The sequence below is a fragment of the Salvia splendens genome, chromosome 18, assembly GCF_004379255.2.
Source record: "Salvia splendens isolate huo1 chromosome 18, SspV2, whole genome shotgun sequence".
Lineage (NCBI taxonomy): Eukaryota > Viridiplantae > Streptophyta > Magnoliopsida > Lamiales > Lamiaceae > Salvia > Salvia splendens.
This window is the reverse complement of record NC_056049.1, coordinates 23796906-23821106: the sequence shown is the minus strand read 5'-3', so window position 1 is coordinate 23821106 and position 24201 is coordinate 23796906. Positions and strand designations below refer to the sequence as shown.

General features: G+C 36.6%; 2 protein-coding genes across 2 annotated transcripts; both read right to left on the bottom strand.

Moving 5' to 3' along the window:
* Nucleotides 1–1471: 1471 nt before the first annotated feature.
* LOC121777643 (formin-like protein 20) lies at nucleotides 1472–2739 on the bottom strand. Its single transcript, XM_042174959.1, has one exon. It carries the CDS (start codon nucleotides 2631–2633, stop codon nucleotides 1677–1679), a length of 957 nt encoding a protein of 318 aa, XP_042030893.1. The 5' UTR covers nucleotides 2634–2739; the 3' UTR covers nucleotides 1472–1676.
* Nucleotides 2740–17885: 15146 nt separating this feature from the next.
* Nucleotides 17886–23898, bottom strand: LOC121776963 (pectinesterase inhibitor 10-like). The gene is made up of 4 exons (XM_042174098.1): nucleotides 23821–23898; nucleotides 18985–19551; nucleotides 18799–18898; nucleotides 17886–18058 (listed from the first exon to the last, which is right to left on the bottom strand). The coding sequence occupies exons 1-4, from the start codon at nucleotides 23896–23898 to the stop codon at nucleotides 18006–18008; spliced, it is 798 nt and encodes a 265-aa protein (XP_042030032.1). The 3' UTR covers nucleotides 17886–18005.
* Between the last annotated feature and the right edge of the window lie 303 nt (nucleotides 23899–24201).

The window sequence follows — 24201 nt, the reverse complement described above, 5'->3', positions numbered from 1 at the left end:
ATAACCAAGGGTAATTTTTATCATTTGGCTCAAAAAAGGACTTTGAGTCCATTGTTGATTTATTATAGCGTTACAATTTACAAAACTTGTTGATGACAACAAACTCCCAAATTGAATCAATTGCAAATATGTAAGAACAAATATGATGTAGCAACCACAAAGAATAGATGTGAAGGAAATAACCACAGGTAGATATTCCAATGAAGTCTGTGTTGAACACCAATAATCAGATATTAACTTTCAAACCACCGAAACTAATCAAGATCATAGAAGGCTAGAGCATAATACATTTCATTTTTGGAAATCACAGGAATATCTGAAACTTAATTATTTACTAGAACAACATGGAACCACCTTAACAAAGCCTCAAAAGGCTGATCAGAATATATGAATCTTGCCATGTATATCATGCACATTTGTTAATAACTCTGGTCTTATTTCTACCACGCACCATCGGTCCAGGGAAAGAAAAGCCTTTGTTTTTCATACTCTTACTAGACGCTCTATCTATTAGTACCAGCCGCGGAGCTCCTTCTTCTCGAGCTACATTATATGAACCCTTTACTAGAATGTATTCCACCCGGCATTTGGAAAGGTTCTAACATCTTAAGGGTGCCGTTCTAAACTTCATAAGCTCACAAGCCCCTTTACTAGATTAAAGGCCAATAGACATCATCCCCCCTCCCCGAGCTAACAAATAAGCCCTAGATCAGCACACTAGAAGCATATCTTCATAGAAAGAAACCTAAATATGCAGCTTAAAAGGCTCTACTTCTATCTAGATTTATAAATAGAGAATCACGATGACCAAGCCCGAAAAATAGTATAAAGTTGATAACAAGCTGTATCTCATATTCTCATAAAGGGTTCAAAATAACAGATCAGACTCCTGATTGTTATCTCAAAATAAACTAGCTGAGATCAAACACAAAACACAAACCAACTGTGATGTTGCTTACAGATAAAACACACAAGTATTCATATTGAAACTGCACAATGACAATTAAGCCCAACTGCACAGCTGAACCCTATGAAACTGCAAAAGAAAGCATACAGCATATCCATCTCAGTACAAAGGCCTTGCAGAAGATCAAGAACTAAAACATACGAGACCAGATGCCAGAAATTAAGCACAGTGTAGTGGAAAAAGAGTTTACTCCTCGGAATACCGTAAGTTTATATACATTTATCAGCACAAATATCTCATGACACACTTCTCAGAGTTCAAATCCTCCATAGAAACACAATTCAAAGAAAGCACCAATCTTTATCTATAAACTTTAACACAAAGCCATACTCGGAGCAAAAGGTTAAGAGTGAATCAGATAAAACGTAAAGCAAATGTAAAGTTGCTTACATATAAAACACACAGCAGTAATCAGAATTTAAAACTGCATAATCACAAATTATCCCAACTGCACAACAGATCCCTATGAAGCTGCAAGAGAATGCAATGCAGAAATTCAAGAAATACAACCAACGAGACCAGATTCTATAAATGAGCATAACTTACTCCTCGCAACACCAGAAGTTTATATACATATATCAGCACACAAATGTCACACAGTTCAAATCCTCCATTGAGGCACAATTAACATAAAACCCCAATCTTTATATATAAACTTCAACACAGAGACATACTCGGAGCAAATAGTTAAATCAAATCACAGCTTAAACTAATAATCACTTCGGTACTCCCCATACCGATTATCATCCCTCGCAACCAAAACAACATCATTCTCCACCCTTTCCCCAATCTTCTCTTCCTCATATTTAATACCATCCTCCAATGCCATGCCTCCTAGAGCTCCTGCCGCTGCTCCCACCGCCAATCCCGTTCCCATCCCCATCCCCGGCTTCCCCACGGTCCGTTTATGGTAATCATACGGCGTGTAGTCCACCGGAGCGCTCGGCCCCGATGCCACCGATCCACCATAACTCGGCTGCCGCTCTAGAAAAGGACGCGGCGGCGGCGGCGGCGAGTAATAGGAAGAATAGTACCCCGAATGCGGATCCGAGTAGGAGTAATAAGGCTGCGGAGGCGGAGAAAACGACGACGGCGGCGGGAGAGTGGAATACGGAGAAGGAGAGTATCCTCTGTAAGGCATCGGCTGCGGAGGAGCGGAGAAATTGTAGTAATTGGAGGCAGGGGCGGGGGCGGGGGCGGGGGCGGGGGCAGGATGGTAATTTTCCACGGGGCGCTCGATCAAGCCGATCTTCACTCGGATCTTGCCGTGGGGGCGGCCGGAGGGGCGGTGGAGTTCGAAATTCCTGAGTTGAATCGACGATTGAGCTGATTCGGAGGCGAGATCTCGGAGGTCGAAGCGGTGAGCGCCAACCAAGGGTTTGGGCGTCTCGGAGGGCTTGGAGTGGAAGACCTCGAGCGTGAGGGCGGAGTCGCGGAGGGGGAGAGTGAGGGGGAGGACGAAGCGCTCGTTCCAGACGGGTCGGGTGGATCCGGAGTCGTCGGGTTTGGTGGCCTGGCGGCGATCCGGGTCGACCCAGAGGATGACGTAGGGCTTGAGATCGCCGTTCCTCCAATTGACGTTCTTAAGGTGCTTGGCGGAGACGATCGTGACGTCGAGGTCGTAGAGCTTGGGCTGCTGCGGGCGGTGGGTGGTGCCGGAGGCCATGGCGGAGGAGGTTTGGTGGGGTAGGATAACGTGCGCCGCGGGGAAAAGTTGGAGTGCGCAGGATTGTGTAGAGTGAAGAAAATTGGAGAGATTTTTATTTTATTTAGTTTTTTTTTTCTTTTTGGTTTTTGTGGAGAAAAGGTAATATTGTGGACCCCGTTTTAATTATGGTTTAGGTATATTTGGTGCAATAAGAATTTTGATTATTTTAGGAGATTATATTATACTTTCTTAATCTCATTACAAATAAAATATTTACTTTTCATTAACGAATTTATGTAATGTAGTTTTGTAAATTAATAAATAGAGAATAAAGTAAGAGTGACAAAAAAGTAGATATAATATTATTTTAGACTTTTCATTTTTAATAGGACAATCTAAAAAGAAAAAAACATTTTAATTTTAATGGAATAGGAGGAGTTCTACCTTATTTCTAATTTATAGTTTTACTTTAATTCTGAGTAGGTTTTAAGAAATATTATAAAGAACTAATGATGAAAAAAGTTAAATATAACTTTAAATTAAGAATATTTGAAATGAAAAAAAATAATATTATACTATATGCAGATGAAATAATATAGTACTTCGTTCGTGTAATTAAGAGTCTCAATTTACCATTTCAGTCTGTCCGCGATTAGGAGTCATGGTTTACTATTTTAGTCATCCGGAATTATGATTTTTGGTTCATTTTTTTCTAAAAAATGGGTTCCAAATTACTATCTTTTTCACTAACTTTTCTTTATTATCATCTTTACAAAACAACGACCGAAAAAAAATATCTTACTTACAATGGAACAGATGGAGTAACTAACTTTTATTCAGCTAATAGGTTGAGAATTGGGTAGACTATAATTTTTGTGTTTTTTTGTCTTGTTGGGCTAAGCCTTAACCCAAAGCCCACTTAAAAGAAACTACAAATTTTTTGGTTTTTTTTTGTCTCTGCAAGCTTGTTAGGTTATCTACGGCGCTGTCACTAAACTGTCCCTTAAATTACTATGTTTTGACCCCACTGTACTTTTTTACTACATCCCTTAACTAAGGAACGAAACTTGCAACCCTCCGTCCTTTAACCGTCCATTAAATTACTATAAATTAAATTTCATTTTTTATTTTTATTTCCAACCAAATTTAATTAAAAAACACACTTCATTAAAAATAAAATTACAACATAAAAAAATACAACTTAAAATTCAAAAAATAAAAAAAAGACATAATTAAAATCCTAAAAAAATAAAAATGACATAATTTAAAATACAATTTTACAGAAAATAAAAAAAAAAACTACTCCGTCGGGGAATCATCCCCCGGAGGCGGTGGAGGTGCACTGAAGCCGTGAGGAGGCGGAATGCCAAGTTGTGCCGCCATAAACGCAACTCCGTTAAGCAAGGCTTGGTATTAGGCGGGCGTAAAGAGGGAAGTGTCCGCCATTGTGGCGGTCATGTACATGGCCATTAGGGAGTTGGGGGGTACCCCTAGCCCGAGCCCGCCTGGCTTGATTCGGCTCTGTCCCTCCTCCCTCTAGCCGCCTTCGCCACATTTCTCCCTTGCAGCTGACGGCACCCACGGGAAGATCCCCGGCATCGTCTGACGGGGTCTCAACCTCCTGCGAGGCAAACTCTTGTGGCCCGCTGCCCGAACCGCCCTCACCAGACAAGTATTGGCCACTCGCTGTGTGCTTCGTGCGCTTCGACGTCGAGCCCGTGCTGGACCACACACCGCCGACCCACCTTGCCTCGTCCTTGACTACTCTCCAAACATCGTCATATTTGAATTGTTTGCCGGTGTCGTCGAAGTAGACCCGCAAAGCCGACCTCAGAATGCCGGCTCCCGTGGCCCTAACCAGACGAGTATTGGCCACTTGCCGTGTGCTTCGTGCGCTTCGACGTCGAGCCCATGCTGGACCACACACCGCCGACCCACTTTTCCTCGTCCTTGACGACTTCCCAAATATCGACATATTTGAATTGTTTGCCGGTGTCGTCGAAGTAGACCCGCAAAGCCGACCTCAGAATGCCGGCTCCCGTGGCTCCGCTTTGGTAATGAACCGCTTCATTCTTGTGGATGGCGCAGAATCGTTTAACCTCTCTGTCGACTCTGTCAAAGTGAGCGCGGAGCATCTTATATGTGCGGCGGCGGGTCTTTTTCAGCTTAATCTCGTGGTAGGCCTCGATGACCTTTTTCCAGAAGCACTTCCGGGGTTGTTGATTCCCGACGATGCAATCGTACGAGACACTGATCCAGACGTTGTACATCGCCAGCGTTTCTTTGGGGCCGTACGGATGCCGGCCTAGATCCTCCTCCTCCTCGTCCGCCTCGGCCTCCGCCCTGGAGCTTCCCCCGCCTCGGCCTTCTTCCGGAGTGGGTTGAACCGGATAATCCTCCCGAATCTGGGATAATCCCTGCGAATACCGCGGGCCGGAGGAACAGGCGTATGCATCAACATCAAAATTGGGTGGTTGGTACCCCCGGCGTCGACGAACCCTGGGTGCCCGGCGTCGACGAACCGGAACCACACAATGTGTTGTACATGCTCCCCCAGTCGCCGAACGCGTTGAGGTCCTACCCGCCGGAGCTACCACCGCCGGAGTTTCCGTCGCTGGACATTTTGTGATGAGATGTTAGATGAAAATTGGAGAGGAAATGGAGATGATTTGGGAAGAATAGATGTGTAGTTGTGTGTGAAATGAGGATGAATTAGGAGTATTTATAGAGTAAAAACGGCTATTAACGGTAATGTTACCGTTTCACATTTTTTATTTTTATTTTTATTTATTTAATTCGAATTTAAAAAATGAATTGTCGCGTCAGCGTGACGATGCCCACTCGCGGGATGGCGAGTGGGTGTCACGCATAGCCTGGGAGCGCGCCACGTCGCCTCGGCGCTTGGCGAGCCGTCTCGCGTTTCGTCACGGCGGAACTGGACGGGTGACGGGCTGGGGACGAGACGGGGCGCGGCAACGCGTCACGCCGCCGTCCCATCCCTGACGCGTTGTGGGTGGCCTTATTGGGCTCATTTGATGCTTCTTTCTCACAACTTCTGTTACAGTTAGTTCTATTTAGTGCATAGCTCACTCTTTAATGATTGATTATATATTCAATAATCTTTCTGGATAAATTCATACCATAATCCATGAAGTAAGAAGAGGAGAGATTATCACTAAAATTATTGTGTTGACAACAATTGTTGGCCGATACTTTCCTTTTAGGAAAGGGAGATTTTCTTAATAAAAGAAAAAATGTATCTATTAATATTCTAGGGGTGTGCATTCGGGTTTCGGTTCGGTTTTTCGCCCAAACCGAATCCGAAAAACCGAATTTAGGCTAAAATTGAAACCGAACCGAAAACCGAAAACCAAAAACCGAACTTAAAAAACCGAATCAAACCGAAAAAACCAAAATTTAAAAAAAAAAACAAAAAATATATATATATATTAATATATATATTTTATTTTATTTTATATATACTAATAGAATATAAATATATATAATATAAAATTAATAGAATATATAATACGTATTATATAAAAATATATTAAAAGAATATATATTATATATGTAACATAATATACTAAATTAATAGAATTAATATATATAATATTATATTTAAAATATAATTCGATTTTTCGGTTTTTTTCCGCCCGAACCGAACCGAACCGAAAAAACCGCACCGAATTTCAAAAATATTCGGTTTTCGGTTTTTTTGCTCACCCCTATAATATTCTTGTTTTCACCTTGATCATTTTAATTCAGTTAATTTACCATGCCCAGTATGTAATATATCTTTTTCGATCACATCATACTGGGAGCATTTGAATCAGCCGACTTCCAACTACTCATCAAATGGTGCGGTGAACGCAAACTACACAAGGAAAAACATCGAACGGGTTAGAGATGATCAGCAACATCATTCTCGAATGCAGCATAGGCACGATCTATTGTTGGTTATGATGGGCTTTTATCTGTTGGTGGACATCAGTTGGGCTTTATGTACTTGGGCCCAGGTGAGTTTTGGGCCTGTGCTTGCCCTAGCCCGATGTGTGTGAACCCTTATCTCTCTATCTCTCTCTGCGCCGTTTCATTATTCAACACACTCACTCTCTCTCTACTCTCTCTGGCGATTCAGCTCCTCTGTGTGATTCCTTCATCCTTGTGATGATTTTCAGTGTTCTTCTCTAAGATCTTTCATGATTTAGTGGTGTTTGATCTGTGGTGAGGAGTGGGGAGGTAACCAGTTCGGTTTCCTGAAGTCTGAGAACTAGGGTTTCTTTGTGTGAGAGTTTCTGTGAGATTCCTTCGGTTGGAAGGATAGATCTGGTGTGTGGGAGAGAAAAGAGGTTGGTTTCTGGTTCGTGAGGTTGTTCACGGTTGAAAACCTTCGGTGCTCCCTTGGATCTATGTTCTTGAGAATAGATCTCCCTTATTGGCGGGTGTCTGAGCTGTTGTTTGTTGGTCACTTGTGTTCCTTACTGTATTTCTTAATTGTTTGCATCAGATCCGTTTGGATCTATTATCTTGTGATACTAACAAGATCTGTTGAGTGTGCAGGGTTATTGAAGCTTGTCTTGGAGTGATTAAGCTCAAGGACTTAGTCTGTAATAGCTATTGTGTATATTGACTGTAATAGCTAGATCCCTTGTACATATCAGTCGCTTGGTTGATGGTTTGACTGAGCCATCTTGTAACAAGACCAAAGAGGTCTCGGTAAATAGTGAATCCGGAATTGTCTGATCCCTACAGTGGTATCAGAGCCACGGGGGGACGATTCCGGCACGCCGAGTCGCATTAAGGAGGTGGGCAAGTTGAACCCTCCCTCGAGTGGGGGTTTGCTCTGGTAAATTGGCTTGAACTCTCTCTGTCTTTTGGTTTTCTGTTTAGAGCCACTTAGGTTTGGGCTTTTGCTGCTGGTAGTTGACCTTGGCAAGGTTATAGGCTTCTCTGTGAGGTTTTCTTTGTGTTTTCTTTGCTTCCGTGGTTGTTTGCTGTTCTTGCTGCTTCTCTGATCCCTTATTACCTGGCCACCAAGCATATATACTGCCTAAGTGACCCCCTGCGCCCTCCAAGAGTGAGTGCTTGCGATCTGGGATAGCCTTAGCCAGTGTTGCTCGTGACAGTCAGGGATTTGGGCTTGACCTGTGTGTTCTTGGGAAAACTCTATGTGGAGTTAGCTGTTTATGCTTGCTGTGTACTGGTCTCTGTGCTCTTGGGTGATTTCTGTGAAAATCTGTGAATCTGACCTTGTGTGCATGTCTTTTTCCTTTATTGTGTGCAAAGTTGTGTGTTCTTACCTTGCTCACTGTGTTTTAGCTGAATTTGTGTCTAAAATGTCTCAGCCTATTGGATTGGTTCCCTTTAATGGGAAAAATGATTTTATGATTTGGAAACAAAAATTGAAGTGCATTTTGATTCAACAAAAGGTTTTCAAAGCTGTTGATGGTACTTTGCCTGATGATGTTTCTCCTGAAAAACAAGATGAAATGAATGAGTTGGCTAGAGCCACTATTATTCTCAATTTATCTGACTCTGTGATTAGAAAAGTTGATCATGTTGAATCTGCCTCTGAAATGTGGAAACTTCTTGATACTCTGTTTACAGAGACTTCTATGTCTTCAAGAATGTATTTGCTTGAAAAGCTGTTTAAGTTCAAACTTGATTTGTCTAAGGATATAGATGATAATGTGGATAGATTTCAGAAACTTGTGCAAGATATTAAGAGATCAGGTGATAAAACAATTGATGAATATACAAGTATTGCTTTAATGAATGTCATACCTGATTCCTATAGTGATGTAAAGGTTGCCATTAAATATGGCAGAGATTCTGCTCCTCTTGATTTAATAATAAGTTCCCTTAAATCTAAAGAACTTGATCTAAGGGAAAGGGGTTCTGACAAATCTACTGCCAATAAAGTGTTTAATGTTAGGGGTAGATCAAATTTAAGGGGGGGATCTGAATCAAATGGTGGTTCTAATAATAGATCCAACTCAAGGAAGAAATTTAGGTCCAGATCCAGTAGTAGGGACCCTAAATCCTTCAGAAAATGTTATAATTGTGGAGAAACTGGACATTATAAAAAGGAATGTACCAAGCCTAAGAAGAACAAGCCTTCTCACCATAATAATAACAATTCTCAGATTGAAAACATTGCTAGTATGGTTAAGTATGAAACTGACAATGAATCTGTGTTTATGGTGCATGATTTGTTGAATATCAATGCTTCCCCCATGTGTCCTTACACTTCAAATGACTGGTTATGTGACTCTGGATGTACTTTTCATGTAAGTCACTTCAAGGAAGTGTTTTCTGACATGAAGCCTGTTTTAAATACCTATGTGTCAATGGCTGATGACAAGAAATGTGAAATTCTTGGCATTGGCACAGTGTGCTTAAAGTTTAGTAATGGCTATGTGCTAAATTTGAAGGGTGTTAGATATGTCCCTAATCTGTGTTATAACTTGATGTCATGTAATGCTCTTGAAAGTTCTGGACTGAGTGGGAAGTGGGGGGATGGATGTATGAAAATCTGTAAAGGCTCTATGTGTTTATTCAAAGCTCAAAAAAGGTGTGGTCTGTATGTTTGCAATGCTGTGCCTCTTACTTGTGATAAAGCATCTGCTAATGTTGTAAAATCTGACAAAACTTTGCTTTGGCATAATAGGTTAGGACATATGAGTGAGAAAGGTATGAATATTCTGAAAAAACATGACATTCTATCTGATTCTGATATCTGTGGTGAATTACCTTTTTGTGACACATGTGTGCTTGGTAAACAACATAGGGTGTCTTTTCTTACACCTGTCCCTACTAAGGTGAGTAAAAATGTGCTTGAATACCTGCATATGGATGTTTGGGGGCCTGCTCCTGTGTCTTCTCACTCTGGTTCAGTCTATTTCCTCTCTGTGATTGATGATTTTTCAAGGAAAGTGTGGTGTTTTCTAATGAGACATAAGTCTGATGTTTTTGGAAAATTTACTACTTGGAAAACCTTGATTGAAAACCAAACTGGAAAGAAAATTAAAGGAATTAGAACTGATAATGGCCTTGAATTTTGCAATCAACAAATGGATGACTTATGTGTTGTGCATGGTATTAAAAGACACAAAACTGTCCCTTATTCCCCTCAACAAAATGGAGTTGCTGAGAGGATGAATAGGACTTTACTTGATAAAGTTAGATGCATGCTTTCAAGATCTGGTTTGTCAAAAAGGTTTTGGGGTGAAGCTTTGTTGACTGCTACTTATCTAATAAATAGATCTCCCTCTGTTCCTTTGTTGGGGCAGTGCCCTGAATGTGTTTTTACTGGAAAATCCTTAAATCTTTCTCACCTAAGGGTGTTTGGCTGCTCTGGTTTTGTGCATACTAAAACTGATAAGCTTGAACCCAGGTCTAGGAAAGGTGTTTTCTTGGGTTATCCTGAGGGTGTTAAAGGATATAGGATCTGGCTTAGAGATGAGCCTGGATTTAAAGTCATAATCAGCAGGGATGTAATCTTTAATGAATATGAATTCCCATGCCTGACAATGACTGATAGCTCATCTCTAGAGAAAGTGGACAGTGACCCTCCTAGTGAGGTGGAGTCCACAGATATACCCACTGTTGTGGAGCATCCAGTGGATGCTTCAAGTGAGGTGGAGCCACCTTTTTGGAACTCTCTACCAGTTCCTACTCCTAGTGATACACTCCTTGAGGGATATTTACCTGATAATGATGTTAATAATGTGGCTTTACCTCAAGATGATATGCATGTTAGTCCTAATAGGGGGAATCCTGCTGTACCTGCTCAGAACTTGTTGTACAGTCCAAATGGAGTTCAGAATGTCATTGATGCACCAAACTTGAATGACTATGTGCTTGCTAGGGATAGATCCAGAAGGGTGAATGTGAATAAACCTGTTAGGTATGTAGGATTGATTGCTCTAATAAACTTGGCTTTCAATGTACATGAATCTGATGGGGATGAGCCTCAAACTTATAAGCAGGCTACAAAGTCTAAGTTTTGGGATAAGTGGCATCATGCAATGATTGAGGAAATGAATTCTCTGAAAATTAACATGACCTGGATCCTTGTACCTCTGCCTCTTGGTGCCTCTGTTGTTGATTGTAGATGGTTGTATAAGCTAAAGAATGAGGTGGAGGGGCTGAGGTATAAGGCCAGATTGGTGGCTAAAGGCTTTACTCAACAAGAGGGGGTAGATTACACTGAAATCTTTGCTCCTGTTGTTAAGTTTACTACTGTGAGGTTAATGCTTGCTTTGTGTGCTCATTTTGATTGGGAATTAAAACAGATGGATGTTAAAACTGCTTTTTTACATGGTGACCTTGATAAACCTATTTACATGAGACAGCCTGAAGGTTTTGTTGATCCAAAGTTCCCTAATCATGTGTGTTTGCTGAAAAAGGCCCTATATGGTCTAAAACAGTCTCCTAGGCAGTGGAACATTAAGTTTAATACTTGTATGCATAGTTTAGGCTTTGTAAGAAGTACTTTTGATGCATGCTTGTATGTGAAGAATCTTGGTACTGTTCCTGTGTTTCTGTTATTGTATGTGGATGACATGCTGATCATGGGTCCTTGTTTGAAAACAATTAGTAATGTGCAAGCTGCTTTGAGCAAGAATTTTGACATGAAAGACTTAGGGGATGCTCAGAAAATTCTGGGAATTAATATTTTCAGAGATAGAAAGGCTTATACTCTTATTTTGCATCAGGAACCCTATGTGTACAAAATTATGAAAAAATTTAACATGCATGAAGCCAAATCTGTTTCAGTTCCTCTTGCTGGTCATTTTGTGTTAAGTAAAGACCTCTGCCCCCAATCTGAACTTGATATCAATTCCATGAAGAAGGTTCCTTATGCTAATGCTATTGGATCTGTGATGTATTTGATGGTTAGCACTAGACCTGATATAGCTTATGTTGTGTCTTGCTTAAGTAGATATATGTCTAATCCTGGTCCTATGCATTGGGAAGCTTTGAAATGGTTATTGAGATACCTTAAACATACTGCCAAGTATGGTCTGTGCTACTCTAAGTGTGAAGAAGGTGTTAAACTTGCTGGATATGTTGACTCTAACTATGCTAATGACAGGGATAAGAGGAAGTCCACCACTTCCTATGTTTTTACTGTGTGTAGATCTTGTATCAGTTGGAAATCACAACTGCAGCATATAGTAGCCCTGTCTACTACTGAGTCTGAATATATAGCAATCACTGAAGCCATGAAGGAAGCTGTGTGGTTAAAGGGAGTGCTTTCTGAACTTAATTTTGTGAAAACTCCTCCTGTGGTATTCTCTGACTCCCAATCTGCTATTCAGTTGTGTAAAAATCCTGTTTTCCATGATAGAACTAAGCATATTGATGTAAGGTTTCATTACATTAGAGACATTGTAGAAAAAAGGTGAAGTTTTGCTTTCTAAAGTGCATACAGACAAGAACCCAGCTGACATGGGTACTAAATGCTTACCTCTTGAAAAACTAATTTTCTGCATTAAGTTTTTGCATTTTGATTTTGGATAAGTGCATGTCCCGGGGTAAAAAGACCTCAATCACTTAGTCTACTGTGGTAAGGGTGACTAGTGATTGTAGGCATTAAGTCCTATAGGCTAATGGATGTCAGCCCCTCTGGAGCCTATTAGGCAGACCTGGTAGTGTCCATACAGCTTGTGAACTTTGTTCTTGGTGCTGTGGGAACTACCTTGTAGGCTGTGATGAACTTAAGCCTTAGCCAATAGTGAGATTGGTTTCCTTGAATGATGTCCAAGGTGGAGCATGTTGGTTATGATGGGCTTTTATCTGTTGGTGGACATCAGTTGGGTTTATGTACTTGGGCCCAGGTGAGTTTTGGGCCTGTGCTTGCCCTAGCCCGATGTGTGTGAACCCTTATCTCTCTATCTCTCTCTGCGCCGTTTCATTATTCAACACACTCACTCTCTCTCTACTCTCTCTGGCGATTCAGCTCCTCTGTGTGATTCCTTCATCCTTGTGATGATTTTCAGTGTTCTTCTCTAAGATCTTTCATGATTTAGTGGTGTTTGATCTGTGGTGAGGAGTGGGGAGGTAACCAGTTCGGTTTCCTGAAGTCTGAGAACTAGGGTTTCTTTGTGTGAGAGTTTCTGTGAGATTCCTTCGGTTGGAAGGATAGATCTGGTGTGTGGGAGAGAAAAGAGGTTGGTTTCTGGTTCGTGAGGTTGTTCACGGTTGAAAACCTTCGGTGCTCCCTTGGATCTATGTTCTTGAGAATAGATCTCCCTTATTGGCGGGTGTCTGAGCTGTTGTTTGTTGGTCACTTGTGTTCCTTACTGTATTTCTTAATTGTTTGCATCAGATCCGTTTGGATCTATTATCTTGTGATACTAACAAGATCTGTTGAGTGTGCAGGGTTATTGAAGCTTGTCTTGGAGTGATTAAGCTCAAGGACTTAGTCTGTAATAGCTATTGTGTATATTGACTGTAATAGCTAGATCCCTTGTACATATCAGTCGCTTGGTTGATGGTTTGACTGAGCCATCTTGTAACAAGACCAAAGAGGTCTCGGTAAATAGTGAATCCGGAATTGTCTGATCCCTACATCTATGATTTATCATTCATAGACGAGATAAGATCCGTCCATTTAGTAGCTCTTTAGAACTTTTAGCGATCAAACGAAAAAAACTCATTTCAAATTATTAACGTCATTTTTTTCTAGCTATAAAGGATCTATCTTTTAGCGATCAAACAAAAAACACTCGTTTCAAACAATTAAGGTGTCATGAGATAATGCATTTGATCTATAAATTTTACATATATTTTCTTACATAACTAGTGTAGGATATAAGTGTCCCTATGTAATTATATTAAAGTCCTAACATGTATATACAAATTTCATAAATTAAAAAAAATATTAGTCTCTATTTCTAATGTTTCAATCAACCGTGTATAGCTAATAGTATTATGATAATAATTAATAAATGTGCAGTTAATATAGCCCTATACGGAATGCTGATAACAATACTAAGTAAATTAGCTCAAATGTACTTCAAGCTACTATTACAAATTTACAAATTTACAAATTTACAATTGACTCTGCTGCTATTTTCATTTATTTATATGTTAGTTCTTTTTCTCATAATAAAAGTCCAATTTGATTTGGGCACGAGATTTAAGAAGGTAAAGAAACATAGATTGAATAAGTTAGTAGAGTGTGAGTCTCACTTATAGTATATATTAGTTTTATTATAATAAAATGTAAGTGGAATAATTTGGTGGAATGTGAAGTCTACTTACCATCTACGATAAAAAGTGAAATACGATTCTTATTGTGGGACTGACAAAAATGACAAAATAAGAATCTTATTATAGGACGGAGGAAGTAGTATTTTATTCTGAAATGATTTTGGATTTATTTTTATATTTATATGTCAATTTTATTATTTGTAATCTTTATTTTAATTCTGAATTATTTCTGTGTTGTTATTTTATTGCTCATCATTTTCAATGGATCGAGAAACAAACACTCTCTATTAAACCGTGTAAGTACGAATTATTGATTTCTTTTTGAGGATTTGAATTATTGATTTAAAAATGAGAAGAAGTAAGAAAATAAATATGTCAAAAGCAATTGTGTGATAAATGTCTTTGAAAACTCAAGTAATGGAATCTTAAAAATATTTTGTTAAAAAGGACAAATTATATTAAAAAATAATGGAATATCGTCTAATTTGTCGTAACTTTAAAAAACTGTGAAACTTAGAATTTTTTCTCAACTATCCTTTGGCAAATAAATGCTGCATGTAATATATAGATAATGTTTCAACTTTCAATCAAAGTTTATTATAAATATACATCATTATTTAATTCAATGGCGTGGACGTATACATATGATTTTTCAACCATCTTCACATACATGATTAGAGGATACAATAATTTTTGCCATATTATTCAACTTTAAGCTAACAACTGAATATTAGCTTTATGTATAACATTTTGATTTTAATTTTTTGTCAATAAATGTTCATTATAGTTAATTTGTTACTATATTATAGTATTATCAAAATCGTGAATTAATAGCGGGATATTATCTGAATGCAATAATATTGGAAGAGACTTCCCTAAAATACTTATAAATATACTATATATAATTTCAGCAATATCCCAAGTTTAAAATACAGTGGTTTTTTAAATAAAAATAATACTTCAAACTACGAAGATAAATGTGTCATAACTATGTGCCCACACTGATTGCAATATCTGCTAGACTACTAGTGCTCCCACGTCTGTACAAATGCATAAAATAATAAATTTAGAAGAATATGAATTTAGACAGCAAAGAAAAACAACTGGAATTTTGAATTTAATGCGAATTACATTTGGTAAAATTATTTATGAAAACACAGTAATTGTATTTATGTAAATTAATATAATGTAGGCCACAATACATAAACTCTTCACATGTAGTTTGAGGCCCACCAGCTAATATTTCTAATTGGGCCCTAGAAATTGTTCAGGAGTTCTTTGGTGGAATAAAAAATCTAAATTAAAATCATTTCCAAAAATACATGATCGTTGTCATTTTATATCTTTTAAATGGTTAATAATGATTTTTCATTTAATTCGTGATATTAGTGACTCTAACCCCTAATTATTGGTCGTAGAATTGCACTTCATAATCTATACTTCCATTTGTATGAGCTTTATCAATAATTATTAAATCTAGAAATTACACATAAAATTGGTTTTTAAAACAATAAATCTTCAAAATTGGAAATGTTGACAGTATAGCACTCCAGACAACATTTCTCATCATTGCATTAAGCCATCAACTTACTTGAGTTTTCAACATCACAACAGAAGTCCCTTTAGAATGGCCTAATTATGGAGTTTATTTTAGATATTCTATACCACCTTTCATTTTCACTATATTTAAGTGAGTCTATTAATTTACATTGATATTCCCAGTGAAAACAAGAGTTATGTACATAAGGTAAAAATGAATACTTTGATTATATTTCTTTTTTATTTAAAATTCACACTCACTCATTCAATGTGCTTTTTTTCAATAATTGAAAATATTTCATATCAAAAATTTTGACAAGCCACGTGCAAAAATTACAACAAAATATTACTGTCGTCTAATAAATATCTTGAGAATCAACAAAACATTATCATCTACACAATAAAATACTTCCTCTTTCTACGAATAGGAGTTTCATTTTCCCGTTTCGATCTGTCCGTGAATAGGAGTCTCAATTCACTTAAGTATAAATGGGGAGTATATAGATTTCATAGTCACTAGCTCATTCCACTCACATTTCATTTAAAATTATATATGAGTGTGACTCATATTTCACTAACTTTTCTTAACATTTTTTAAAATTCATTTCGGGAAACTCCTATTTGCAGACAAGTAATAACATCTCTAGACTAAAAAATATAATAAAAGAGCCAAAGACGAGCAATCTTCAAGATCAGTGTAGACACTATTTGATTGAAGAAAAAATGTTTACCAACTAAATTTGTATCGTCGAATCATTTAATACGTTACTTTATACGCATTATAAATTAATTAATTAATTTATAATTTATCTGTCGGAAAAGGAAATTTGTTTGGACCTTGAGCAGCAGTAGCATTCAATAACTTAATTAATTGATGTTTGAATATGCAATTCAACACCGTGAGCACTAACTAAGGTACTATTAAAGCTAGTATTAGTTTATTAATCACCTAGTAATTTCATGTATATCACTATAAATGTAGGATTAATTATTATATTCGCTCGATTTAGTTATAATTTTATCACAATCTTTAAAATGATTTATTAATTTTTTTATATATAAATAAAAGGCTCCAGCCGATACTCCCTCCGTCCATGAAAACTAGTCTCATTTTGTCATTTTAAGATATCCATAAAAAATAGTCTCATTTCTAAAAATAAAAAGTTTCTCTCTTGCCTACTTTTTTTCTCTATCTAACTTAATCCACTTTTTCTCCCTCTCTAATTTATCATTAAAACTTATATCGTTCACACAAATGAAATTATTTTTTATGGAAAACGAGAGTACAAAGAACAAAGAAAAACAAAGACCAACCAAGTAGCTAGAGCAAAACCAAGCCGAAAAACAAGTCCACCAAAAAAAATCCACAAACCTACAAAAACGAACAAACAAACGGCACACTAGCACAAACACGGACCATTCACTCAAACCTATTCAACAATTTAGTAATTGTATCAATTATATCTCAATCTTTTAATTTATTAAATTTTTTCCAATTTTTTTATATGTATCAATTTATCAATTATATCTTAATATCTAAATTTATTAATTTCATGTATCAATTTAGTGATACGACGTGTCAGACGACATGTAACATTTCTATAATTTGGTACTGATGAGGACGACACAAAATCTTGCTATATATAATTTGGTACACATTTTTTTTTTGAATTTGACATATGGAATTATATTTCTCATTTATTTCCATCATTTTTTATAAAATAAGAATTTTCACATTTTCTTTTTCATCATTTTCATTCCAATGCACGATAATAAAAGAAAAGATCTAGTGGTAATATTATTATCCCTCATTTGTTATGATAAAATTTATTTCTAAAGATAACGACGCCCTAATCGAAATAATGGAAATTTTTATTCGTAAAGGTGAAATTCGAACTTGGAACAAGCGATACACCATTTGATAACGCAAATTCCCATTTCTCAATAATATTCCATAAAATAGTTGGTTGAAATTTCTTTATGCTAATTCCGAATTCAAAGTATTTTTCTATTAAATCATGATTCGATACATCATCTTTACTTTTTTTTAATCATAAAGACAGATACATGAACAAGTATTCGATCCCCTTCAAATCTCCTATGAGTCAAAGTCAAAATAGCACTTGGAATATTTATACTATGTAAATGACACACATATATGATTTTTTGTAATCTTAGCTATATTATGACAATTTTTAATATTAATTTATAATTGTATCTCAATCTCTTGCAACTGTATCAAATGAGCTGCACTCCACAGTCCATAAGCGCAAAAAAAACATCATGGAGCAGTAGTTAATACATTTAATTAACATATAATCAACTTAATTAGAAATTAACTGTAACGACCCGCTAAACCGATATTATTATAAACTATATTATCAGCTTGATTATTTATATAAGTGACTTTTATGCGATTAAATCCGAGCTACGATAGATTATCGTTGTTGTTTGTTTTGACGATAGGCAAGCGAATAAAACATTCAAATATATAATACATCTATATGAATAAAAAAAAAAGAAATTATATAAATAAATAAATAAGATCCCAAAAATTATAAAATGTTAAATGTCCGATACATCCAACAAAAGTCCAACGAAAATTTAATTTATACATCGTATGTTTCAAGAAAACGGGTACTTCAACGCGAACGGCCACGAACTTGAAACGATTATACCTACACCAAAATTTAATAAACAAGTGAATAAATCAATAAACAATTATTTAAATAATTAAAAAAAAAAAGGGAAGCAAATCCTAGAGGATCATTTTCCGACAGCTCATTTAATACTGCATCTATATTTTGGCAGGCAATCTTTCTACTGACAAAAGTGAATATTTGAGATAGGATTTTGTTAGGCCACTTGCTTTTCCTCACACCTAAATACCATCTATTTCACCTCTCCTACCAAAATTTACTCATCTCCAAAAAAAAAAAGCAACAAGAATCCTTCCACCATAGCAGGGAAAAGGGCGTCCACATCACATAGCAAAGTCCAAAAACAACAAGTCACTTTATTCTTCACACCTTCACACCACAGAGGTGAGTACCATCAACACCCATTTTTTTTCCCCACGTATTACAGCATATTGCATATAGACAATTAAACATCTCCAATTGGACCTTGAATGATCGAAACATACATGTAAGTATCATTTAATCCATAGTTTTATAAGTATACCAAATTATAGGCATCGTCTAACTGATTGACGACATATTGTATGAGCTTTGAAAACAAAGTTAATATCAAAAATGTATCTGTAAATAGAATCTGCCACCACAAGTTTAACAATCTAATGTATTTCACCATTAAGTCTTCCATATAGCAAGGCATACTCAAAATTTGCAAAATTCAGTAAATAAAAAAAAATGAAATCCTACTGCCTTAACAACTAGAAAGAAGGAGAAAAACTTACCTCTATGAATCTGCCGGATTTTGGCAGCGAGCTCGGCAGCCCGGAGACAACGAGGGCAGCCCACACCCCTATTATGTCTTTCAATAAAATCTTGGCAATTCTACAAAGTTAGAACACAAAACATATAAATGAAAGATTAAATCTTTATAGAAATTTAACAAAAGAGAAAGAAAGTTAAAACTTAACCTTGTCGATATGGCGACGGTGAGAACCGACGGAGAGGGGGACAGCAGCGGTGGGCTGCCGCCGTGTGCAGAAACGGCGAGGCGAGGAGGCAGAAGCCGCCACCTGTGCATGCACAGTGGCGGCGGCGGCAGAGCCGAAAGAGAAGAAGAGAGGAGAGGGGTAGCCGAGGGAGAGAAGAGAGAAGAGGGAGAGAAGAGAGAGAGGGGAGAAAAGAGAGGAAGAGTCGATGGCGACGGCGAGCGGTGGAGCTGAGGATGGCTGGGCGCTGCTAACTGCGACGGTGGTTGGAGCTGCTGACGGCGGTGGTGGCTGGGCGAGTTTGGAGAGCGACGGATTGGACGACGGCGGCGGTGGCTGGACGCTGAGGACGATCGGCGGCGGTGGCTGGCGGAATCGGAGGAGGCGACGCCGGATTGAGAGTTTCTTCAATTTTGTCGAGAGAGAGACGAGGGATGAAGGATTTCTCAATTTGGGGGAAGTTGGGAGGAAGGAGAAAAGAGATAAGAAGTAGGAGAATATACCGATAGGAAAGAAGATAGTATTGTTTGGTGGGCCATTTTCTTGGGCCTTCCTATTTTTTTATAAGAAATTGATTTGGGCTCACTTATTTTTTTTTTTAACTACTAAATTATTAGTTGGGCTGGGAATAAAATTTACTTGGGCCAGATTAATTTAAATCCTTGGGCCTATGAATAAATTTAATGGTGATGAATATTAAAATTAATTCCGGAATATTTCTGAGGATGAATAATTTTATCCTAAGTCCGAAATAAGTATTTTTTTTCGAGGGGAAATGGTTGCGATAATTTAATTGTGCACTTTTATAATTTTTTGGGATTTTAATTCGATATCATGAAGGAAAATACGAGGAGTCAAAGGTGGAAATATGGGCGTGAGTGGCCGACCGGCATCTCCCCGCAATGCCTCGGGCGGCCGCTAAGGAAATGGAAAGAAAGAGGGAGACGAAGTTCTCAAGTCTCAGAAATAATTAAGTTTAATAAAGAAGTGCTATTAATTAATATGCAAGTTTCTAAAATTTAATTAATATGCAAGTTTCTAAAATTTAATTAATATGCAAGTTTCTAAGATTTAATTAATATGCAAGTTTCTAAAATTTCTAACGGTGAACAAATGATAAAATAAATAAAGTAGGGGCATGCATTCCTATAAGTATGTGAATTTCTCGAGTCTTATTAGTACGTTGTTTGTTTTCAAAAAGGTTATCTCCGCAAGTAAGGTCGGAATAAGAAATTCAAGTTAAAGGAACTAAACGAACCAGGTGAGCTTTCTTATACTAAAATACAAATAGTATTCTATGAAAACTCGAACACATGTTCGTGATTTTTAAAGATGTTGTCTTGCCATAAATGTTTTGTGTATGATGCCTATCTGTTTGGCTAATGCCAAGTGAATTATGAATGATGATATATGTGAATCGATTCGATTTTGAGTCCTGGTAGGGTGGTGTCCCTACTTGGAACCTCTGACCGTGAACGGCAGAGAAGATGACCGTGGAAGGTGGCCACCTTCCCGGTACATGGAAACCTCTGACATGATGGGCAGGGAAGGTGACCGTGCGAGAACACCATCTCGACGGCACAATGTGATCAGATATGGCTAAGTACCGGAAAAAGGGGTTGCAACCCAATGTGAATATTTTTAGTAAGCTCGGGTCTTTTCAACAACACCCCGAGTGTTACTGTGATGATGGCTTGACAATATTTTCAAATGTATATGTGTAATTTTCGGCAATGTGTTCACTGAGTACTTTTTGTACTCAGCCCTGCATATATTTCTAAATGTGCAGGTTGAGCAGCGAAGTGGTGAAGGAAGTGTTATTGAGACAAGACATTTAATTCAGTCAGATTTTGACTCTCGGAGGTTCATGTCTTCATACATGGAACCGCGTTCATTTGCTTCCGTTGTGCATCTTAAAAGACTCAAGTCTATTTTGTTCAAAACTCTGATTTTATTTCGAGCTATTCCCATTTGTTTCGGGCTGTGGTTGAGTTGTGTTGATTTTCCCCTTTCTTCCCCGCTTCTTTAATCCTCCCCTAGTCGCGATTAACCGTGTTTTCTATCCTTAGAAAATGCGGTCGTGACATTAACAACCCTAATTAATAGTATCATAAAACCTGCGATTAGTGATAGTTAATGAGTGCGCGTAACTGATGGGGAGAATTTAATAAAAAAACATCATAGAGTAGTAGTTAATACATTTTCCGTATATATCTCTATTTAATTTTTATAACTTATTAATTTCATCCAACATTTTTCAAACTTAGTAGGAGTATCAGATTTCACTCCAATGGTTGAGCCGTATCATATTATTTTGCTCTGAAAAATAAAATACAATAGTACTCCTATTAATAATTATACATAGAATTAGTTAATTAAATTGACACAAACTTAAAAGTTGAGATAAACAAGTTTGGAAATTTGTGATAGACTTAGACACAATTGATTTGTTCCTTTGAAATTTGGACTTTGCTAATAACACAAGTTTTAATGTGAAATTGATAAAATTTTAGAGATAAATAAAAATTGATTGACGTGTTATTTAGTGGAAATTGAAATCTAGCATAAGAGAAAAAAATTACCAAAATTGGAAGAAGAATAATTTTGTGAGACAAATCGAAATATATAAAAGAAGACTATTTTTATGAGACGGAGGAGTATAATATTGATAAAAAAAACTACGTACTAATTAAAGTCGGACATTTTTTATTATCAACACAGTATTTATTGAGGAAGAAAATAGTCACTTCCATATATAAAATAAATATTTTATATTTGAGTGACTATTTTTTGACGCCTAATCTATTAAACTCAATTAATGGCCCATCAAGTCACTACAATTCATTGAACTTGAGCAACAAAATAATTAAATGTATCGTTTTATCTAATAAGGTGCTAGTATCTTATTTTATTTTTAATAAATGTGACTAGCATTTCATTTACTCGCTCCCTGGAAATGCTAGTATTATAAAATAGATATCGCATTTCATCCAATTATTTCACTTATCACATACTCAATCATCTCACTAAAAATACATGTAAAAAATAAATACTCCTTCGTCTTCCCTTCGTCTACCAAAAGTAGTCTCATTTTATTATTTTGGGATATTCACAAAAAATAGTCTCATTTCTAAAAATAGAAGTTTCCCCCTCCTATTTTATCCACTTTTTTCTCCTTTCTCCTATACATTACTTACTTTTTCTTCGTATTTCTCTTTTTTTACCTACTTTTTTTCTCTCTCTTTCTCTTTACTTTACTAATTTTTTTATTAAAATCTTGTCATCCTAAGACTATTTTTGATGGATAGAGGGAATAACACATTTAATTTAGTAAACAAAGGCAATATATCATAAACACCATTATATTGCGTGATAATAAATCATAATTTAATTGATAAGATATATCTCTTCCTCTAATCAATAAATTAGAAGTTCAATTCCAACACTACATAAATAAATGAGGAACCATCATGGAGATCATCCCCATCCATGCTCTTGCCAAAGAGTATAGATGTGGTCCCGTATCCATATTTATTAATTTTTTACTCTCTGCTCTTCCTCAAGAGCACAACATCCACATTCATGCTCTTCCGCAACGGCATGCTAAAGGGTCCCACCATGCTATTATTCAATTTAAATACTTCAATTACTAAAAACATTTTCATAATATTAAAATGCATTAAAAATACCTGATACCATTACAAATTACTAAAAAATTAAAAATTACATAGTTAAAATCCTAAAAATTGAGATTGAGAGAGTTGTTTGGTATAGTATCTTTTTTTGTGTTAGAAATGAGAGTATTTATAGATGAAAGTATGAATTTTAGGGTAAAAACAATGACAAAATAAATTAAAAGTGTGAAAAAAATGGATATATTTTATTAGGAAGTGAGATTTTTTTTATTAAATCAGATTTTTTCAGATTTTTTCAAATTTTTTTAATAAATAATAATAAAAAATGATAAATCAACGGCCAACCAGAGCATGCCACGCCGGCTGCTCGTGCTCTTGCCATTGGCACGAACGTGCTCTATGGGCCGTGCCGTCGGCAAGAGCACAACGGCGGACAGCAGGGTGCCGCGCCGTCTGCACGGACGACGTCCTTCCCAAGAGTACTGTTGGGATGCTCTGATTATTTTTTATAAAAAAACTATTATTATGGTGCAAAAATTGAATCTCATAGCTAATCTTGATATGGACCTTATTAGTGAGATTTATTGATTTTGAATATTATGCGTAGTGTATGACCTTGTATTTTTGTGATTAAGAAATTTCATAGTATAAATTAATTTTTTCTTTTAAAATAAAAAATCTAAAATGATTAAGGGGACCACCAAAGTCCAAAATTGATGGTTGATGTGAAATATTGAAGTGGTCCATGGTCTATGTGTAGCCGCAATCAAAGCAATATCTTTAATTACATAAATTCATAGCCTTGCAACTAATCAATGTATTCATACTAGAATTAATTGTCTTCTATTCATAAATTGTGAACGAAGGTTTTCCAGTTTTATATTCTTATTTATTTATTAATTGGTATCAAATCTCCAACACCTATGTTATTAATTGCTTCTTCGAGTTATTAAGATGATTGAAATGAAAGTTTTTTATAAATATATTAATTTTTATAAATGTAGTAATTTTTAATTCGTATTGTAGTGTATTAATTTTTATAAAGGAAATAAAGTTTTTCCTCAATTTTTTGTTATTTAAATATTTAAATAAAATAAGTACATAGGGCGCGCCTTAGGGCGCCCCACTGCAGGTGGAAGGGTAGGAGGATAAAACTGATGACGTGGTGTGCCATAAGGCGCACCTTAGGGCTCCCCATTGCTAATGCTCTAAGACTAACTATAAGTGAGCTAGCTCCAACCTTCTTCCCAACATCCAACATTCCTTTATTATTCCTCATCAATTTAATTTGAAAAGAATAGAAGTATAGTTTTTTAACCATAACTCCATCAGTCCACTATCATATATACTATGTTTCATATATATTTGCATTTTTTGTTGTTCCTTAAAAATATAAATTTTAAAATCTTTTTATTTTAGGACATAGACCCCACAATCTATTAATACTTTCACTATTTTTTCTCTTTCTCTCTCTTACTTTACTCATTTTTCTTTTCATCTCTCTTACTTTACCAATTTTTCTCACTTACTTTACCAATTATGCATTAAAACTCATGTCGTTTCA